The sequence below is a fragment of the Elephantulus edwardii genome, unplaced genomic scaffold (assembly GCF_000299155.1).
Source record: "Elephantulus edwardii isolate Elephantulus edwardi_28Jun2011 unplaced genomic scaffold, EleEdw1.0 scaffold00027, whole genome shotgun sequence".
Classification (NCBI taxonomy): Eukaryota; Metazoa; Chordata; class Mammalia; order Macroscelidea; family Macroscelididae; genus Elephantulus; species Elephantulus edwardii.
This window is the reverse complement of record NW_006399777.1, coordinates 12,061,960-12,083,778: the sequence shown is the minus strand read 5'-3', so window position 1 is coordinate 12,083,778 and position 21,819 is coordinate 12,061,960. Positions and strand designations below refer to the sequence as shown.

The 21,819-nt window shown below is 44.4% G+C and overlaps 1 protein-coding gene across 4 annotated transcripts in view; it reads right to left on the bottom strand.

The window, feature by feature from the left end:
• Positions 1 to 21,819, bottom strand: part of RARB (retinoic acid receptor, beta) — a 571,381-nt gene that overhangs the window by 184,022 nt on the left and 365,540 nt on the right. For all 4 annotated transcript variants that reach the window (XM_006883350.1, XM_006883348.1, XM_006883351.1 and 1 more), the window contains one exon: positions 8,590 to 8,738. In XM_006883350.1, the coding sequence (XP_006883412.1) occupies positions 8,590 to 8,738 (149 nt within the window). The remainder of the gene's footprint in view (positions 1 to 8,589; positions 8,739 to 21,819) is intronic.

Here is a 21,819-nt window from a genome sequence, read left to right as displayed (position 1 = left end):
AATAAAATGGACTTGGTGACAGAAATGAGGCTAGGAATAGAATGACAGAATTCTGCACAATGAATGGTTTATTCATAGCAAATACCTTTTATAAGAAACATAAACACAGGTTATACACATGGATTTCACCTGGTGGGATGCATAGGAAACAGACTGATTACATCTGTGGAAGGAATCATTGCAGAAGTTCAATATCAGCAGTGAAAACTAGTCCAAGCGCTAACTGAGAAACAGACCATCAACTGCTCATATGCAAGGGCAAATTAAAACTAAAGAAGTTTAAATCATATCCACAGGAATCAAAGTCTGACCTGGAGTCTATCTCCCATGAATTTAAAAACCAACTCAGGAATAAGTTTGAGGCCTTGAACACTAATGAAAGAAGACCAGATAAGCTGTGGGAAGATATCAAGAATATCGTTCATGAAGAATGCAAAATATCATTACAAAGAAGGAAGAAGACAAGACTAAAATGGATGTCAGAAGAGACTCTGAATATTGCACTAGAGAGCTGAGAAGCCAAAGCAAAGGGAAGAAATCAAGAAGTTAAGGAGCTGAATAGAAGACTTCAAAGGGCCGCTCAGGAAGACAAGGCAAAATAGAATAATGAAATGTGCAAGGAGCTGGAGTCAGAAAATCAAAAGGTCTGACTGAACTTGCTCAGTATTTCTTAAGCTGAAAGAACTAAAGAATAAATTTAAACCACGAGTTGCAATGCTTAAGGATGCTAGGGGCAGAAAATGCAATGATTCAGGAAGCATTAAAAGAAGATGGAAGGAATACACAGAGTCATTGTATTTGAATTGGTTGACAAAGAAGAATTTCAAGAAACAACATATGAGCAAGAGGCAATGGCGATGAAGGAGGAAGTTCAGGCTGCTCTGAAGAACTTGGAAAAAAATAAAGCACCAGGAATTGGTGGAATACCAATTGACATATTTCAACAAACAGATGCTGCCCTGGATGTGCTCACCAAGTTGTGCCAAGAAATCTGGAGGACAACTATTTGGCCAACTGATTGGAACAGATCCATATTTATTCCCATTCCAAAAAAAAAAAAAAAAGTGACCCGACAGAGTGTGGATATTATCAATCCTGCTGAAGATTATCCAGCAACAACTGGAACAGTACTCTGACAGAGAACTAGCAGAAATACAAGCTGGGTTTAGAAGAGGTCGTGGCACTAGGGACATTACTGCCAATGTCAGATGGAACTTGGCCAAAAACAGCACCAGAAGAATGTCTATCTGTGTTTCATTGACTATGCAAAGGTATTTGACTGTGTGGATCACAACAAACTGTGGTTAACCTTGAGGAAAATGGGAATCCCAGAACACTTGAGTGCTTATACAAAACCTATACTTGGACCGAAAAACAGTCCTCAGAACAGAGCAAGGAAACACTGCATGGGTCAAAATCAGGAAAGAAGTGCATCCCCCACTACATTCTATTCATTTCCTTCCAGCTCGGAACTGCTTACTTGCAAGTGTTTTTTGTATAAGACAGTTCCGTGTGACACCTGAGCTGCCATCCAGAAGGCACATGGTTTGAACCCACCAGCTGCTCCCCAGGACAAGGATGGGCAGTCTCTTTCCATGCGATTAACTGCCTCTGAAAACCCATCAGAGGGTCAGCTATGGGGCAGTTCCAACTCAACGGTACACCACCAAAGCAACAGCATAGATTTTTGTAACTTAGAGGGTGTTTGCCAAATACATACTTAAAGGTGAATGAATGGCTGAATGCAAGCTGTCAGAAGTGATCATCCCATAAGATTAATGAATATATGTTGTTGCTGTCTACCTTCAAGGTGGAATTGACTCGTGGCTGGCCCCACAGCAGGGGGTTTTCTGGGCTAATAAATCACACGGGAAGAGACTGTCCACCACCATGGAGATGCTGGTGGATTGGAACCGCCAGTGTTTGTGTTGGCAGGGCACCGCCTTGCCACTAAGCCACCAGAACTCCATAAGGAACACAGAAACAGTATATAATCCACTCCAAACTCTGATACACTCGCCCTTTTGAAAGCAATGCGAATTTTTGTCTGTTTGTTTTTCTTCTCTTTTCAAACATTTGGCTTCTGCCACTCTCTACAGGTTAAATTTTTCCTTGGCCGTATACAGAGGCTCAAAAGCATCTGCTCACTCAGGTTTGCCCTCTCACACTGATGGGAAGCTTTCCGCCGTCCTGTGAACAAGCCCAGGCTGGTCTAATGGGTAATGGAGAATGAATTACAGCAAGGTAAGAGGTTCCAGTCTTTCTGGCCAGCGCCCACGTATTTTACTGACACCTCCTTAAGACCTTCAGCCCAAGCCGTGCCAGCCCAGACAAGGAGACACACCCAGGACTGCTGTAAATAATGCTGGTCTATTGTTTTAGGCCACTCAGCATTGGGCTGGTTCGTTAAACAGGAAAAGCTGTGAAAGCAGCACATTCCGCAGAACCCTTCAAGATTGGGTGCCAGGTGTTGGTGGATGCAGCTTCCTCTCAGGGAAAAGGCTAGTATTTCACTGAGTTTGGGCCACAAGAGGTAGTTGAATAAATGGTCACAGTGGAAGAGTGGTTCCTGAGCCTTGGAGCCAGGACAGGGAAGTGGCCGTCAGACGTTTACAGTGGTTGGAGAAGTAACACAGTTCCCAAGCTCAGAGTAGCCTCCAGCCAAAGCCCGCTGACCACCTGCCTGCCACCTTGGCTTCTGAGCATTAGACATTCTGCAAAAGGGTCATACCACCACATGTTAGGGGTCCATGACTGTTGCATGAATAAACTTGTGTTGGAACGCCGCCACCCTTCCTTGTTCATAGATTGCTGCTTTTGAATGATCTTCTGTAAAACATTACTCGCACGTGATGCTGATGCTACTGTTTCATAATCTGCACCTTCTGGTAAGGTCACTTTTCTTTGGAATGGGCACAAATAATGGATTGCCTCCATTCAGTTGACCGGGCAACTTTTTATACAGTTAACTCATCTTATCCCATCGGTAACACTGTAGAATGAGCAGAATTGCCGCACTCTCCAGAGGAGAAAACCCAGGCACCAAGAATTGACTCCATTCACTCAAGGTCACACAGCTGGTAAGTAACCTCACTGGGGTTCCTCCTTCTCTGAAAGCCACGCAAATATAAGTGCAAAACCTCAAAACCTTAGGGTCAAATGGATGGAAGTCAGCTTTACTATTTTATAGGTTAAACGATGTTTGCTAATCTCATCACCCCCTCCTTATCAGAGTCAAAGGACTCCCATGGCTGACCCTCCTGCGGTTTCAAAGGCTGTAAATTGCACAGGAGGAGAGTGTATTCTTCTCCTGAGAAGTCATTGGGAAATGCGAACTGTCAGAGAGGTGCAGATTTTGGGTTAACAGTGTAACTCCCAACGGACAGGCTACCAGAGCTCTGACATTCATAGATTCCTTTGTAATATGAAATCTCTGTAGTTCTGCCGGAAACCCCTAAACGCTGCATCTTTAGGTGGGTCTAGCATCTATGTTTCCATGGTGATGCTCTCAACCGAGAACCCCACTGGTCCTTCCAAAGATGCATCACAAGGCATTTGCTCGGTTCAGACCATCATCATGCAAACAGAGGCTTACCCCTGGTGCCCAGGAAGATGTAAAATTCTCGTTCTTCTCCAAGCAATGTTTAACAATATCATCTTGATCACGACGGGCGAAGCCACTCTAGACATGACTTTTTGAAGGTTAAGTCCTAGGTTCCGTTTCGGAGTTCTGCTTAAGAGCTCAGGGGTCATGGTCCATCTGCTGTCCCCTAAAATGATATCATCCCTGGGGTCCACCGGACGCAATCACACTACAACCAAGCAGGATTTCAGCAGGTGTTTTTGATTCACTATCACAGGGGAGAAATTCCTGACAAGTTCATATTGCTGGTGGTGGTGTTGCCATGTGCCGGCGAGGTGCAACTCACAGCAAGCCTACGTACAGCAGCTCTGTGACCTGCCCTGTCTGAAACCAGTCTAACTGACTCTGATGCACCTACCCCCATTACCACCTACTCCCTTGTTTTCTGTGTCAATCTATCTCATCCAGGGTCTTCCTCTCCTGCACTGTCCCTCCACCCTTTCAAGCATGATGTCCTTCTCCAAGAATCGGTCCCTCCTGGCCATGTGCCCAATGTAGGTGGGACAGAGCTTCAAAATCTTAGCCTCCAAGGAGAAACATAGTTTCACCCTCTCCTAGACAGACCTGTTTGTTAATAGTTCAGATTATGGTGAAGTTAATATTATGGTTGCATTTTTCCAGGGTCCCCAGAGGAGACACTGGTGCACCTATTCCGGAGGACCTTTTGGAAATGTGAATCAAAGATCTTGCAGAAAGAAGTGTAAAGTCATTCATTCAGAAATTCCACTTCTGCTCTTTTGTCCCTAAGAAAATGATTAAAGTTATACCTGAAGGGTATTTCTTCATTAAAATAGTATTAGCAACACAGAAAAATGGGACACGTTCTTATTGTCCAACAGTAACTCAACATCAAGGCATGGCTGTCAAGTTACTTCAGTGTCCTGATGACCCTACGAGGCACAGCAGAAGCGCCCACAAGTTTCAACGTGGTATATCTTCACACAGGCAGACTGCCCCAGCTGTGTCCTGTGCAGCGTCTGGGATATTCTAGAGAACGGACCACAAGGCTAGCAAGAAAGCACTTTAACCACTGCATCACTAGGGCTCCTGTCTGACAGGAGGAGGCTACTCAAATCAATGGATCACAAACCACTGTGCCAGTGTGGTGGTGGTGGTGGTGGTGGTGGTGGTTGTGTGCTGTAGAGTCAGAACTGACCCACAGCTGACCCTCCAGCAGGTTTTCAGAGGCAGTTAATCACACGGGAGGAGACTGTCCATCCTTCTCCCATGGAGCAGCTGGTGGATTCAAACCACGTGCCTTCGGGATTGCAGCGCAGCTTCTTGCCACTAGGCCACCAGAGCTCCTACCATGCCAATCACAAAAACTACATCTTAAATTTTACTATGAACTTTTTTCCTCTCCACTTTATTTTTCTTTTAGTCTGTGTACAAACTCATATACATTGTGTATCTTTCATGTACACTGTGATTTTCCTATTCCTCCATTCACACTGTGTCTTCTAAACTTAATCACCATTGATCTGTGCCTGCTATTACCCATTTTCTCAAGTTCCTGCTGGATGTTTCCTAGTCCCTTCTGTTGTCCATCAGTAAACAAATGGATTGAGAAATTATGGTACAGTCACACAATGGAATCCTATGCAGCACAAGGGAGTAACAATTTCATAAAATACCATATAACATGGGAGAGCCTAGAGAGCGTTACACTGAGTGAACTAACTCAGTCTCGTAAGGACAAATACTGCATATGACCATTATTGTTAAAATAGGATTACTAGTAAGATACGAATAAAAGCCCAAAAGGAAGGGTACAAAAGAGGAAGAGGAGGGTGTGGGGGCAGTGGGTGAAGAGAGGAGGGAATAATTTTATTTTACTATTAATGCTTAAAAGATAGGTAAAAACTACTGTACAACATATAACTCATACTTCTGTAAAAGAAAATAAAACAAAAAAATAAAGCATAATGCTTTCTCAATAGTTATACAATAAATTCCCTATGAATATTGATCACTTTTTAGGTGTGACATCTGCGGTCACTTTTTCTTTTTTTTGAAAGCTCAAGTCTCGGTCTTTGTAGGCTGTTGTTTGATTTTTTGTTTGTTTGTTGTTTGTTTGATCAGTTGTGTGGTTTGTCACTGTCCTGTCCCAGGAAGCGGAAAAGCTGGTCTCTGTACTAGGGCCATCGCGACAGGACAGCCATCAAAGGGGGCCCTCGTGGGCAGAGTCCAGCAGCCTGTCTGAACTCCCATCTCTTTTCAAAATACACCAGCATTCCCCCCTGCACTGCTTACAGCGTTTATTAAAGTGGTCTGTCCTGGTATGGGTTTTGTTTTTGTTGGGGTTTTTCCTAAAAAAAGAGCCCAGATCCCAAATTAAAATGAGAGGTCAGAGAACGAACTGATTGGAATGGCGTGTCCTGTACAGATAGTTGAACGGCTCTATGTGCACGTCCAGCATTTGCACAAGAAGAGGCACGTTGGACAGTTTCTGTCCCCAGGACGTCAGAGGAACAGGGAGACTGATCTACACCACGTCCCCTTACAGCTTTCAGACATGGAAATAAGTCAACCTTTTCTCAAAGAAAGGGCTGTCTTTTCACTTGCCTCCTCGGTGACCACTGGGGAAAATGGTTTATTTACAGATTGCACAACAAACGGGCAGAGGAAAGTGGTGTTTCACCCAAGCCTTCCCAAACCTCAGGATGAACCGGAGCGGGGTCAGTTGGGGTGAACAGCCACTCAGCCTGCTGGGTGCACAAGCATTTCCACTTTCTGTCCTGTTGCCAGCGGTTGCCCTGGCAACTCCCCTAATCACCACATCTGAAGCTCCTGGAGGGTGGGGCCTTCTGCAGAGCCCTAACACCGCCCACGGGATACCAGAAGTGGACGGTACTAAGTCCTTCATGGATTTCCCTAGGCGAGCCTTCCCCTATAAAATAATGTGTACGCTGATGTAAACAACTGAACAGAAAGTAAAACTCACATAATCAGTTTGAGGGTGGGAGTGATATTTAGGTATTTGAGTTATATCTTTAGGCATCTGCTATACGTCAATATAGGACAGGCTTCAGATCTGTGGTTCATAGGGTTACTATGAGTGGTATTTGACTCCAAAGCACATAAAAACAACAACAAAATATGCTATTATGAGGTGCTAGTCAGTTGACCTGGGGCCTCTCTTAAAGCTCACAGGTACTCAGACAACACGATGGACTGAATAAAAAAGTTCCCCCATTAAACCTCCCTGCATCCATGCCCCTTGTAACGTGACCTTGATTCTTGATCCACTCAGAGGATGAGATCGGGTTACAATTTTGTGAGTCTAGACTGGTCTTCTGATTTGTTCTGCTCAACAGAATGTGGCAGACGTGATGGTGTATCCTTTTGGAGTCCATATCTCCAGGAAATATGTGTTCTTATGATTTATTTCCTAGAGTTCTGTCTCTTGCAGATTAACCAGGGCCAGCCCAGTGGAGATGAGACCGTCTGGAGACAGGTGGCGTACTCCAAGCCAACAAGTTGGGAAGCAGCGTCAGCTCCCAGAGGCGGCGTCAACCAGGTAACCTGCAGCCGCCCACAGACACACGGTGGGTGGAGCACAGAGAAGACCCGAGGTTGCCAGGTGCCATCAAGTGAAGTATAACTTATAGCGATTCTAAGTACAGCTAACCTGAACCCTGTCCTATCCTGTGCCGTCCTCATCATCTCTGACACACCCCAAAAAGAACGAGTTGACACTGAATGTTCAGTAAGTACTATATGAATAAGAGCCAATGATAATAAAGGAGTTCAAGCTGCACTGAAGGCATTAGCAAAAAAACAAGGCCTCAAGAATTGATGGAATACCAATTGACATCTTTCAACGAACAGATGCAGCCCTGGCCATGCTCACCAGTTTACGCCAGGAAAATTTGAAGGACAACTCCCTCGCCACCTGACTGGAAGACATCCATATGTGTCCCATCCCATTCCCAAGAAAGATGTTCCAACAGGAAAAGACTTCTTAATGGGGCTGGCCTAACCTGCTTAACTGCACAATGATAAGCCAAATAAACGGCTATTGTTCCAAGCCATTACACTTTAGGATGGCTGGTTGTTACCCAAAAGTCGCTAGCCATTACATCCAGTAGTTAGAAATGGTAATTCTTGTAAGCACAATGCAAAACGGTGTGGGAGGACTCCTAATATTAGCTAACATGTTCGCTATCACAAATGGACCCTGCTGCGGTGAGGTGATGTATAAACAGCAGATCTGAACTATCACACGGAGAATATTCAGAGAAGGAAGGGGAAGCTCACAGCAGCCATAGGCCCTCTGAGCAATGTCTTATGGATAAGGTGAATTTGCCTACTATGTAATTTTTTGATCTTTTTTTTTCCTCTGAGGAAAAAAGAAAGAAAAAGCTCTCTCAATTAAGCTCGTTGGACTAGTTAACAGTTGTGTGACTGGTTCCAAGCGTCCATATACTCTTTGACACACGCTCGACCTCCAGTCTGCTGAGGGTTGGGGTTTTAAACTCAGCTCCCCTGAATTTATGACATACATACAGTAGCCAGTCCCTGCAGGCTGAAAATCATACTGTAACTCAAAAGGCCACGGGGCTGTGGAAACAGCCAGGAGATAAATCCCAGTTTCAACCTTGGAATCTCCACAAGTTGATTCAGCGGGCTGTCAGTCATATTTAAAAATAAAATAAAACTGCGAAGACACCAGACGGCCCGTTCCAAGAGAACCAGAATGATGCTTTTTAAAAGGGTCTTAAAAGGACTGCTTTGTGGGGGTTTCAGAAGAACTCCAGAACAGCTGGCCCCCATCAGTCTTTTCTAGAAGCTTCTGATTTTTGCAAACTGGTGAGATAGATGAAGGGGAGAAATGAAAGCTGTCGTGGGCACGCTCCACCCTGATGCAGACCTCAAGGCGGCCCTTCCCCTGAGTCGGGTGCGTCGCCCCAGAGAGCTGGGGGTGGAGGGAGGTGGGTACTCACTTTACACCCCTCACAGGCGCTGACCCCATAGTGATACCCGGACGACTTGTCCTGGCAGACGAAGCAGGGCTTGTAAACTCGAGGGGGAGGAAGAGGAGACGGCGGGCTGGGCAGGAGCTCCTCAGAGCTGGTGCTCTGCGTCTCAATCGCTGTGAGGGAGAGAGAAAGAGAGGAGAGAGATTTCAGTTCATTCCTTCACCGTGCGGCTCTGCCCCAAATTCAGCAAAAACACTCATGGAGGACAGGCCCACCGTAGCAGTCGTTCTGTCATCACAGTGGTGATGCTATCAATGGTTGTGTGATATGTCAAGTTTACAAACCCACCTCATGGTCTCTCTCACGTGAGATTCACCAGCACACCTCTGAATCACTTATTTTTCATTCCTGTTGTCTTCTCAAGGAGAAAAGAAACCCAGAGGAGAGAGGTGACTGATATAAGATCACCCGGATCCACCACAGAGCTGGGACTCAGACTCTGAGAAGAGGGGTGACTGGTCCACAATCACTCAGGGTCACAGCAGACCTGGGGCTCAGACTCAGAGGAAAGGAGTGACTTATCCAGGGTCACAGAGGCCCACGTCAGAACTGGGACTCAAACTCAGATTTTTACCCCACTGGCATCCCCAGGCTCCTCCTTACTTTCCTGTTTTCCCAACCTTCTGACTCACTCAAAAGCTCCCAAAAAGGCCTGTTTCCCTGTTTTGCCATTTAGCTAAAAGTAAACTGATTGGGGGGTGAGGTGGGGAGAGGGTGGAAAGAAAATAATGTCCAGACCAGTAGCCATTCCACAAGTACAGGTTGAGCACGTTTTATACAGTCACTAGTAATCTCCATTGTTGTTGTTGTTGTTGTTGTGTACCTTTGAACCGGAACCGACCCATCACTGACCCTCGAGAGCGTTTTCAAAGGCAGTTAATTGCATGGGAAAAGACTGCCTGTCTTTAGCCTGCCAGAGCAGCTGGTGGATTCGAACCACGTGCCTTCAGGATTGCAAGGCAAGAAGCTGCACTGTGATCCTGAAGGCACGCGGTTCGAATCCACCAGCTGCTCCACAATCTTGTATACATCTGGGCCTTCATTAATAATATTAGCAAGACCCTTGCTACTCAAAGACGGGTCCTCAGGGCGGCCGTATCACCCTCCCCTGAGAACTGCTGTCAAGTTGGAACGAGCTCCTAGCTGGCTTTCTCCAGAGGCTGCATGTCACCTGGGAGGAGACTGCCCGTCTTTCTCCACCAGGTGGATTTGAATCACTTGCCCTGGTGTCGGCAGCACATCTCCTTACCCACTAGACCAGCCAAGCTCCCAGAGAACTAACCAGATAATGTCATCGTATCAAGCGCAAGCCCAGAACTGCAGACTCAGAATGTACATTGTGCTGGGACCCTCAGACGACAATTAATGTTGGAGAAGGGCTGAACTGGACCTACTGATGCTACCTCCTGGCACGGCTTGTCTCTACCTCAGTGCTCTGCAGTTCAGACAGCAGACAGCACCATCATAAAACTCATTTCCACCCCTCAAAACTACACAGGAATGCACACCCTTGTTTATCACGGCTTTGTTCACAATAGCAAGGAGCTGGAAACAACCTAAGTGCCCATCAACAAATGAATGGATAGAGAAGCTGTGGTATATTCACAGAATGGAATACTATGCTGCACTGAAAAACAAGGAACTCTTGCAATATTATTAAAAATGGGTGACGTGAGGACATTATGCTGAGTGAAGTATCTCAGACACAAAAGGACAAATACTGCATGGTGCCACTGTTGTAAAACAGGACTGACATCGGGGTTGAGGAGAGACTGAGAAAGATGGGTTCAATAATCTATACTGCACTGAAACAGATGAGGGAGAAAACTGTTTAAAAGGGGTACATGATTAGGTATTTTTGTCATGACGGAAGTCCAGTGGACCTGGGGGAAGGGACTGTAAAACAATGAAAGAATTTTTCTTTTACTTTTCGAAGAGCGGAGTGTTCTGGCCTGGGGGGGAGGTGTGGGTGAGGAGAAAAGTGCAACAACGAATGAATGGAAACCCAAAGTCTGCAAATTTTCATTGAAATAATAATTAAAAAAATCTTTTAAAAAGAAAATAAATTTTTTTTAAAAACCCAAAAAACTACATGGGAAATGGGAACTCACACAACTTAAGACTCTGATAGACTTCCCCCCCTTCTCCAAGTTTATGTTCAATGTCAAGGAAGAACTGGGCACACAGTGCCTCCCAGAGTAAACATCTAAACTCTTTGCCATCAAGTCAGCATCGACCGCCGGCTGACCCTTCACTGGCTTTTTAGATTGTCGGTCACACGGGAGGAGATTACCCAGCATTCTCCTGAGGAACTCCTGGTAGACCTGACTGGCCACTGGGCCAGCAATGCAATCTCCTACTGACTACACAGCCAGGCTAGAAATGGTAAAATAACATTCCAGAACCTTCCAGCTTCCAAATCACTCAGCAGTGTTTGGCATATGGCCAGGAGAAGTGCCTCTGCCTGTTGCTTTCCAGATAAGCTGTTCCGCTGACTACAATAAGATCACCAAACTTTTCGCTAGCTGGGCCAAGTCAGCTCTTGTATGTTTTTAGGCCTGGTTCATTATCTCTCACCTCAGATTATTACAATAGTCTCTTCACAGTCCTCCTCTGTCTTTTCCCCCACCTGGGGGGGCCTATTGTTCATAAAAACAACCAAAGGCAACAGTTTAGCCACTGGCCTGTAGACAGCTCTCCCATAGACAGACACCAATGAAAAGTCAAATTCTTCCCTACGGTCTACGAGATGCAGTTCTTGCCTCTTACTTACCCCAATATCACAGAATTCGATTACTTCCCCTCATGTATTGAGTTCCAAAGACCTGATTTTTATCCTGTCTCCGGAACAGGACAAACTCTTAACCCAGCGTAAGAACTCTTGCAGGAAGCTTTTCTCCTGTCTAGAGAATTGTTTGCTCAAGCCATCAGTGTCTGGTTCCATTTGATCACTTAGACCTCAGAGCAAAAGGTTTATTCCTCAGAGAAGACTTCTCTAATTAAACGGCTCCTTCCACTCCTGTCCGCTCTCTAGTCCATTACTTCGTTTTATTTTCTCATAGCACTAATTAGTGTTTATGGTTATTAGGAGGTTTATTTGTGTACAGTTTTGTGGCTTACTACCTCTCTTTACTCTCACTAGAAACAGTTTCAGGACGCCAAGGACTTAGCTGCATTATTTACAAAGCTAGAAAAGGTGCTGGCATTGGGTAGGCAATCAATAAATATTTGTTACATCAATGCATGAACGTAATCCTTTTCATTCACTCTTCCTCATTTCAAACACTAAGTGCTCTTCTAAGTTATTAAGTGATAAAATTAGAAATCAAATAGCTTTCTTATATCAATTTGCTTCTTTAGGGTAATTAATTATCTCTCTGGAATAGAATCAACTGTAATTATGGTATTCTCATAATTCAAAAGAACTTGAGAATGGATTCATTAGCACGTCGTACGTTCTCCTAGACAAATCCATCAGAGTCGTCAGGGGTTGGAACGAAGATCCCTGGATAACGACACCAGTCTCAAACGCATTATTTCTTGCACAAACTGTTCCTACGGGCAGCCTGGCACAGTCGTCAGAAGTGTTGTAAAGAAAGGCTGGCATCTGAAACATCACAGCCGTTTACCAGCTAATCAAGGTATAAATGACAAAATATTTTCCATAGTCAACTAATCAAAAAAGGAGCAATAAAAGAATTGGGGGGAGGAATACTGCTTGTTAAATGAAAACAAAGCTGTATAGGTCTTTGGGCTTTTTCTCTCTTATTGTTGTCAATATTGCTACCAAGGCCAAGGGTCGCTTTGAGGCGTCTACGACTTGACGGCACTTAACAACAATAACAACGACAACATAGAGCTACATTGGTCTAGTGGACAGAAAGTGAAGCTGCCAAGCTCAAGGTGGGTGATTTTAATCAGGCCTGGTTTAAATTATTTTTGTCAAACATTCTTCTAGGTGGTCTAGCACTGGTCTGTGCATTGCTTTACAGAGGTAACTCGTGGTTGCTGTGATGCTAAAGACTGTGACATTGATGTGCCAAATGTGATAACGGTTGCCCATGGTGGATGGACAGTGTTTGGGGAGCTTCCTGATTAAAGCAAGCTTGGAAGCAGGAGTGGCATCCACTTCTGAATGGCTTGCCTCCGGAAACTCTATGAACAGTGCTCCAGTCTTTTGTTCATAGGGTTGCCATGAGTCGTCTACAACTCAATGGCTCTTAACAACAAACAACTGCTGTGATATCCAAACTGACTCAGAGCTGACCCTCTACTGAGGTTCTGAGGCTTTAAATCACACATCTCTCTTTCTCCCCTGGAGCCCCTGGTGGATTCGAACCTCCAGAGAAGGAAGACCTTTGGGTCAGCCGAGTAACAATGGCACTATTGTTGTTGATTGCCTGTTGAGTCAAAAATGACTCAGAGCAACCCGATGAACAAAAGGACTGAAGTCTATGGCACTAAGAGGCCCCTTTGTTAAAATATCCAAAATAAACATACATAATCACCCACAGCCCTTTCCCTAATACCCAGATTTATCATCATATGATATATCCATCTACCTTTATTATTATTATTATTAATTATTGAAGTTTGGGTGAAAATGGACAGAAATGTATGCAAGTTGCAATGCTCTCAACTGTAACAGCACTTCCTCCCTGGGTTCTCATTGTTATACTTCCACCCTCCCCCCCCCATATAAATGTTTTTGGCATATTTGTTTACTTAAGTGAAATGTCTATTTTAGATTCATTTCCTTGTCAATGAATATATTTTCCCCCTCACAACATTCCACTAGGATGAACATCTTTGCAGCTAATCTCAGTACAGCTTTGATTATTTCCTTAAGAGAAATTCTCAGAACTAGAATTATTTGTTCAAAGGGCATGGTTATTTAAAACATTTTTTGTGAGGTTTTAATTTATGTCAATTAATTGACTTCTGGGAAGACAGTGCGCTTTGCTGATGTCAAAGGGATCTTGGCTGAATGCAGAGAATACCAGAAAGATGTTTACTTGTGTTTTATGGACTATGCAAAGGCATTTGACTATGAGGCTCACAATAAATTCTAGATGATCATGAGACGAGAGGGAATGCTGGAAGACTTAATCGCACTCATGGGGAACTTGTACAGGAACCAAGAAATGGTCATTAGAAAGAGCACAGGGACAGCGTCCGTGATTTAACACCGGAGAAGGAAGGTGCCAGGGCTTTGTCTGTTCATCACAACAATTCAATATACTGAGTGAACGTTACAAGGTGGACTGGCTGAAGAACATGGCATCAAGACTTAAGGAAGATTCATCAATGCCCTGGGATATGCAGATGACACAACCTTGGTTTGCTGAAGGTGAAAAAGGATTTGAAGTACTCACTGGAGAAGATCAAAAGAATATTAAGGTGTGCCATAGTGTTCCCGATCACTTGCTATACATCTGAGACTTCGACAATGAATAAGGATAACAAAAGAAGAATTGATATCTTTGAGCTGTGGTGCTGGAGAAGAGCACTGAACATCCCATGGACGGCCAAGAGAATGAACAGATATGTCTGGAGAGGGGGGCAGGATGAGGCTTCACCTCACATATTTTGGACATGTTGCCAGGAGAGGCAATTCATTGGACAGGGACATGATGCTGGAAGGGGGGAGAGTCAGCAAAGGAGAGGAAGACGCTTGTGCAGGTGGACTGACATGATAACTGCTGCAATGGGCCCTTGTATGTCAGAAGTGTGAGGATGGCGCTGGATAGAACCGGCTTCAGATCTTTTGTTCACAGGGTTCCTAAGACTCGTACTCGACTCGATGGCACCTAACAACAACAACATGGGTTAGATCTCAACATAAAGAAAACAAACATACAACGTGGCCAATAAGCATCATCACGATAAATGGAGACAAGAGTAAGGTTGTCAACAGTTTCACTTAAGTTGGATCCACAATCAACACGCATGGAAGCAGCAATCAAGGAAAGAAGCGATGTTTTACCTTGGGCAAACACACTGCCAAGGACGTCTTTAAAATGCTACAGAGCAATGATGCCACTTTAAAGACTAAGGTGTGCCTTTTGCAGGCCACAGACTTTTTGTACTGCCGCTGATGTACATCAAGTTGGACAATGAGAAAGAAAGAATGTTGGACAATAAAGAATAAAGAACAACTAAGGAAGAGCTGATTTGTTTGGATCTTAATAACAACATGTGATATAAAAGATATAGACGAGAAAGCAGTAGAGTACCAACTGTGGTGGTTCAAACCCACCTAGAAGTGCTTTGATAATAAGGTCTGTCAATCTGTGAAAAAAGACTAAAATCTTGAAAGCCTGATGTAACAGTTTCACTCTGCATATACGATGCTACCATCAATCGAGGTAGAATAAATCCCAGCTAACAGCAGCAATACCCATCAGCATGAGAAAGCCTTCCTTCCACATCCTCACATCTTTAGGAGTGTTGTCTGTGTGTCTGCTCTTTCGTGCCTGCATTTCAGCAACGCTGTGAGAATCGTGTCATTGCCAGGACTGTCATCACCACACTGCACTCTTCACAGAAAACAGTGCAGGGGTGGAGGCATGTTTCTGTGTCCTGCTCACTGGTACAGAACAGTTAATCTGGCTGGTGTGAGGAAGCTGGAAATAGAATTCTGCTAGGGCTGGATTCAACTATCAGAGCTATGTCCTGAATTTCAAAAGTGGGTGGTAATCTCCATAAATATGCCACTTCAAATACATGAGGCAAAGGGTGTCCAGCATTTCATCCCCCCAAATAGAACTGAATTGTAGGTAACTTAATACCACAGACAGGCTAAAATACACACAAATCCTACATCGTTTTACAAAGGTTGTTGTTGTGTGCCGTAGAGTCACCTGCGATTCATACTGACCCTATGTACAATAGCCCTAAACTCTGCTCTATCCTGTGCCAATCTTATTGTCTCCAACAAACCTACCCCCATTCACTGAATCAATTCATCTCATCGAGGATTTTCCTCTCTCCTCTCTTGTGCTGTTCTTCCACTCTCCCAAGCATGATGTCACTCTCTAAGGACTGGTCCCTCCTTGTAACATGTCCAAAGTATGTCAGATGAAGTTTCAGAATCCTTGCCTCCAAGGAGCAGCCTGGTCTCACCCTCTCCAAGATGGACATGTTTGTTCTCCTAGCAGTCCATGGTATATATTCAATACTCTTCTCCAGCACCACAGCTTAAAGGCATCAACTCTCCTTCTATCATCCCTAGTCATTGTCCAGATTTTTTACTTGCATAGCAAGTGATTGCAAAGACTATGGCCTGGATCAGGCGCACACTTGTCTCCAGGCTGACATTGTTACTCTTCAGTACTTTGGCAAGGTCTCTGACAGCAGACCTTCCAATGCAATTTGTCTTGTAATTTCCTGGCTGCTGGTACCAAATGTTCATTGTGGAGCCAAGCAAACTAAAGCTGTTAACAATCTCGATCTCTTCACCATCTGTCATAATGCTGCCAATTGGCCCTGTGGTGAGAATCTTTGTTTTTGTGATATTGAGCTTCAATCCATATTCAAGTCTACAGTCCTTGACCTGCAACAAGCGCTTCAGGTCCTCCTCAGTTTGAGCAAGCAGGGTTGTGTCATCTGCATGACGCAGATTGTTGATAAATCGTCCACCAATCCTGACCCCACATTTCTCCTCATAGAGCAGAGCCTCCCAGATAATCTGTTTCGCATATAGATTAAATAGGTATGGAGATAGGACACATCCCTGGCATAAAGACTTTCCAATTTTGAGCCATGCAGCGTTCCCTTGCTCTGTTCTGACAACTGCCTCCTGGTCCAAGTATAGGCTTCACATAAGCAAAATCATGTGTTATGGGATTCCCATTCTTCTTAAGAGTCAGCCACAGTTTGTTGTGATCCACACAGTCAAATGCCTTTGTATAATCAATGAAACACAGACAGACATTCCCCTGGTACTCTCTGCTGTCAGCCAAGATCCATCTGACATTAGCTACAAGATCCCTAGTACCACAACCTCTTCTAAATCCAGCCTGTACTTCGGGCAGTTCTCTGCTGATGTGCTGTTCCAGTCGTTTTTGGATAATCTTCAATAAAACCTTGCTTGCATGTGCTATCAATGTTATTGTTTGATAATTCCCACACTGTGTCGGATCACCCTTCTTTGGAATGGGAACAAATATCTATCTCTTCCAGTAAGTAGACCAGGTGGTTGTCCACTAGATTTCTTGGCACAATTTGGTGAGAGCATATCCGGGACAGCATCTGTTTGCTGAAATATGTCAATTGGTATACCAACAATTCCTGGGGCCTTGTTCTTTGCCAATTCTTTCAGAGATACTTGAAGTTCTTCCTTTATCACCACAGGCTTTTGCTCATATGCTGTTTCATGAAATTCTTCTGTGTCCGCCAATTCCTTTTGGTACAATGACTTTGTATACTCTTTCCGTCTTCTTTTAATATTTTCCGGATAATTTAATATTCTGCCCCAAACATTGCAACTCGAGGCTTGAATTTGTTCTTCAGATCCTTCAACTTAAGAATTACTGAGCAAGCCTGGCCCTTTTGATTTTCTGACTCCAGTTCCTTGAACATTTCGTTGTAATACTTTACTGTGTCTTCCCACGCTGCCCTCTAGAATCTTCTATTTGACTCCTTAATATTTTGCTTTCTTCCTTTTGCTTTGGCTTCTCGGAGCTCTAATGCAATATTTTGAGTTTCTTCTGATATCCACCTTGGTCTTTTCTTTCTCTTCTGTCTTTGTAATGACCTTTTGCATTCTTCCTGGATGATATTCTTGATATCCTCCCCAGTTCATTTGGTCTTAAATGTTCAATGCCTCAAACCTGTTCTCGAGATGGTTTTGAAATTCAGAAAGGATAACCTCAAGGTCAATTCCCCCCCCCCATTGATTTGATTTAATTTTCCTCAACTTCAGCTTGAACTTGGATATTAGTAGTTGGTGGTCTGTTTCACAATCAGCACCTGGCCTAGTTTTCACAGCTGATATTGAGCTTCTCCAGCAATTCTTTCCATAGATGTAATCAATCAGATTCCTGTCCATAACATCAGGTAAAATCCATGTGGAAAGACCGTGTTCAAGTTTCTTATAAAACGTATTTGCAATGAGTAAGTCATCGATTGTGCAAAATTCTATCATTCTACCTCCGGCTTAATTTCTGTCACCAAGTCCATGCTTTCCAACTACTGTTCCTTCTTCTCTGATCCCAACTTTTACATTCTAGTTACCCATTATGATTAATGCATCTTGATTGCATGTTCGATCAATCTCTGACTGAAAAAGTTGGTAGAAATCTATTTCCTCCTCTTTGGCTCTGGTTGTTGGTGCATATATTTGAGTGATGGTGGAGGCAGCCTTTTTCTACCAGGGAGAGTCATTTACATAAAAAAATGAATTCAGAAGGTTTTTTGTCTTAACAGCCACCACGAATGAACATGTTCTAAAACAATGAACAGGGAGCCTCAACTTCCATTAAGGTGATGTGGGTTCTCCTGTCACCTTTGCAGACTCTTGATGTGTTTAATTGTGTATTTACTGAGAATTGGGATAAGCGGACATTGTGCTGTGGATGAGACATGGCATGCGGTCCCTCTGGCTGGTCCAGTTTGGTTTACCAGAAAGTAGTTAATGCCGTGTAATACTGTGGCACTCAACCATAGCTGCATATGGGAACCATCCAGGTTGCTTGTATCATCCAGGGAGCAGTGTCTCTCAAAAGCAGCACCAGATAAATCAGCAATGGAGGAGTGTAAGAACCACCTATTCAAAAGTCTTAAAACAGTAACAGATGAATCTCCATTGTGGCAGTTTGGGAAGCACTGATTAAGTACTGCAGAGAGGGTCTGTAAAACAATGAAAGAATTTTATTGTTTCTAAGAGGGGAGTGTACTAGGGGAGACGGTTGGGAGGGGAGAAAAGTGCAACAATGAATGAATGGAAATCCAAAGTCTCTGTAAATTTTCATTGACATGAATAATACATTTTTTTAAAAAAAATATATGGCAGAGAGAGCTACAGTTTCTATTCAACAGGAGAAACCAAGGCAGACTTTCCTGGGGAGGTGACCAGGCAGCATTGGGAAGAGACAGTAGTCTCGGATTTCAATCCTATAAATGCCACAGATTATTCCCACACAAACCAAAATTAGGGGGAGGGAAAAGCCTTGGGTATGACAAGAAACAAATCATCTTCAGATAAGTGTGTTCCTGGCTGTAAGGGGTTAAATATATATATAAATATGTATGTCCAAATATCACTCCCAGTATTGATCTACTGCAGTCTTTTATTTCTTTGGTGTGGCTTATAGCACTAAGAACAATGCAAGGGAGAAAAAGTAAATGTCAGAGGTGTAGTCGGATTGCCAAGGTTGACTCGGAGCAGACACGCTCAGGCAAGTTCTAGAATTACAACCCGGTCGTGGCATCCATATAGAAGCAGAGTCAAACTTCACTGCAAGCTCCTACCCTCTTGGTGATCCAGTAAAAACAGACTCATGCCCTTTGGCAAGGTTTATGCGAGCTCCTCTTTCCCTCTGCCCCTCCCACTTCATAAAGATGGGGGGACACTAGGGGGCTCCTGGTCATTGTGGCGATGAGGGTAGATACAGAGTACTGAGCCATTGATCTGCTCCCCGTCGCCCTGCTTAAATCAATAATCTATTAGTTCCTTTAAATTAGAGTCAGCTTCATCACATGCCTTTGAGAGGCCAGCCTCGAGCATGTTCTTTCGTCCAGGCAAGCACCACCCGTCCACAGAATGATAAAATTTTCACTTAGAATCTCTGCATGCTCAGCAGACAATGTGTTCTGTATGAGCTCATTCAGCGATCTCAGGCAGGCCAAAAAAAAAAGCCATTTTTAGACTTCCCAGGGGGAAAGGAGTCTTGTGTCATTCAATAAAACCACCACACTCAGGCCATCCTGATGGGATTTTAGTTTGGGGAAGCAGTCTTTGAGGACTCCTGGGCTCTCCTTCTCTGCCCACCCCTGCTGTTCGTTATTTCCTCGCTCACTTATTGACTTTCTCCAGCCCTGTTTGGTTTTCGCACTTCCAACAAGCAGCCGCCAGTGCCCACAAAACTGCTGACCAGAGAGGCTGCCTGCTTCGTCAGGAAATGGCCAAGTCAGAGGGACTTCTGCTTTCCAGAGAAAGGGATGCTGGGCTCTCAGGATTCCAGCCCAGAGCTGCATCAGTCCTCAAGATGTTAAGAGGGCTTGAGGGACCACATGGGTGATGGAGGCCACCAGCCTTCAGCAAAGCAAGAGGGGAGGTGAATCTGTGTCGGGAAGCTTCAAATGCCAACATCACACTCTCCCAAACCCTTCCACACAGAGATGACTGTCACTGAGGACCACCCTTGAAGGAACAATGTCCAGGGACATTTTGCTTTAAAATGGGTACTAGTCAAAGTGTAGGGAGCTCTGGTGGCCTAGTGGTAAGGAGTTGCACTGTCAACATAAAGACTAGGAGTTCAAATCTACCATTTACTCTACAGAAAAAAAGGTGGGCTATCGCCTCTGGTGTGATTCACGGCCTCTGAAACCTCACTGGAGTATCAGCGATCAGTCAGTTCTGACCTAACAGCACACAACGACAACAACAGTCAAAAGTGTAGAAGCCCTGGCGGTACTGTGCCTAAAGGATGTGCCTACTAAACAAAGAGCTGGAAGTTCAAACCCACCAGCCGCTCCAGGGGAGACAGACACTACAGTCAGCTTCGGGAAGAGATCTGCAGCCTTGGGTACAATGAAGCTTCTTGGTCCTGCTGTCCAGGGTGGCAATGAGCCAGAACGGGTCAGATGGCAGTAGGTCTGGGGGCTCTAGCATCAGAGGGTGGTCCCCAAGAGCAGGAGGGTCCCGGAGGGTGAGGGGAGGAGTAAGGGGGAATGCATTTTTAGACTTGTTTATGGGGAAGGATTCTTTCTTTCTCCCTCCCTCCCCCTATCTCTCTCCCTAACTAATCTCTGTGGACTGATAAAATTCAACACAAACAGATATCCCAGAGAGAGGAATTAAATAAAGACCCCTAAAAACCAAGCTCCTAATTTGGAAAAAACCCATTAAAATAAAATTGAGAGACATAAAAGTATTCCGTCAAATCGCCGTGACAGGCCCTGAACACTCACTGTTGCAGCATTCACCTATTTATTTCACTGTGGACCGGCAGCAGTGTGCAGACTGCACTCTGAGAAGGTCTCCTCTCTGAGCGAATGCAAACCCCAAGTCAGAAGACAAACCTCACCAGGCGACATCAGCCCACGTTCACAAGCTTCCTTAAGGATTGCCCCAAGCCCTGCAGTGGATCCTGAACTTTAAAAAGCAAGCGCATGACAACAATCTGGAACACGGGGTGCAATGGGGAGGACTGGGGGAGAGGGGGAGAAAATGTGCAACAGTGGAAAAAAAGCACTTTAGATGTTTAAAAAAAAAAGCAAACACATGCACTCAGAGAGAGAGAGAGAGAGAGGAGAGAGGGGGAGAGAAAGAGACAGAGAGATGCAGAGAGAGAGGTGCAGAAAGAGAGAGGCAGAGAGAGAGAGACAGATACACAGAGAGGGAGAGGGCGAGAAAGAGAGAGAGACCAGGAGAGAGAAAGGGAGAGACAGAGGGAGAGGGAGAAGGAGAGGAAGAGGGAGAGGGAGGGAAGGAGAGAGAGATATTAATATTTCCAGTTAAGAAGACTTGATGCTTAAGGACTCAGCTCACCTGAGAAAACAGTATAAATGGCCTGTTGTTACGACACACCTGAGTGTCATTTAAATACACAAAGTCTCCAACAATAGCTCCCTTCACAATTCCTAACATGCCTGGCATTTTTCTAAAGGTTAGGTTAAGCAGCAGATAACTTTTTTTGGTTGGGTTTCTTTTAAAGGGTAGTGTTGTTTTTTATCCCCCTCTCCCCCCATTTCAAAAAGAGAAAGCCCAGTGTTTGGATGTATGCATCCTATCCAGGTGTTTCTTAAAGGCAAGGATGGTCAAACTGTCTCACATACTTTGGGTATATTTCCAGAAGGAGCCAGTAAAAGACAGCAATGCTTAGACTGAGCAAAACTTTGATCTGCTGTTCAGTGTAACCAAGCATGGTGGTTGTAGACTTGATCGCATCATCAACAACAATTATATCTGTATCTAAATGGAATGACAGTGACTGGGGCAACGCATGCCAGAGACTGTGGGGATGGCTC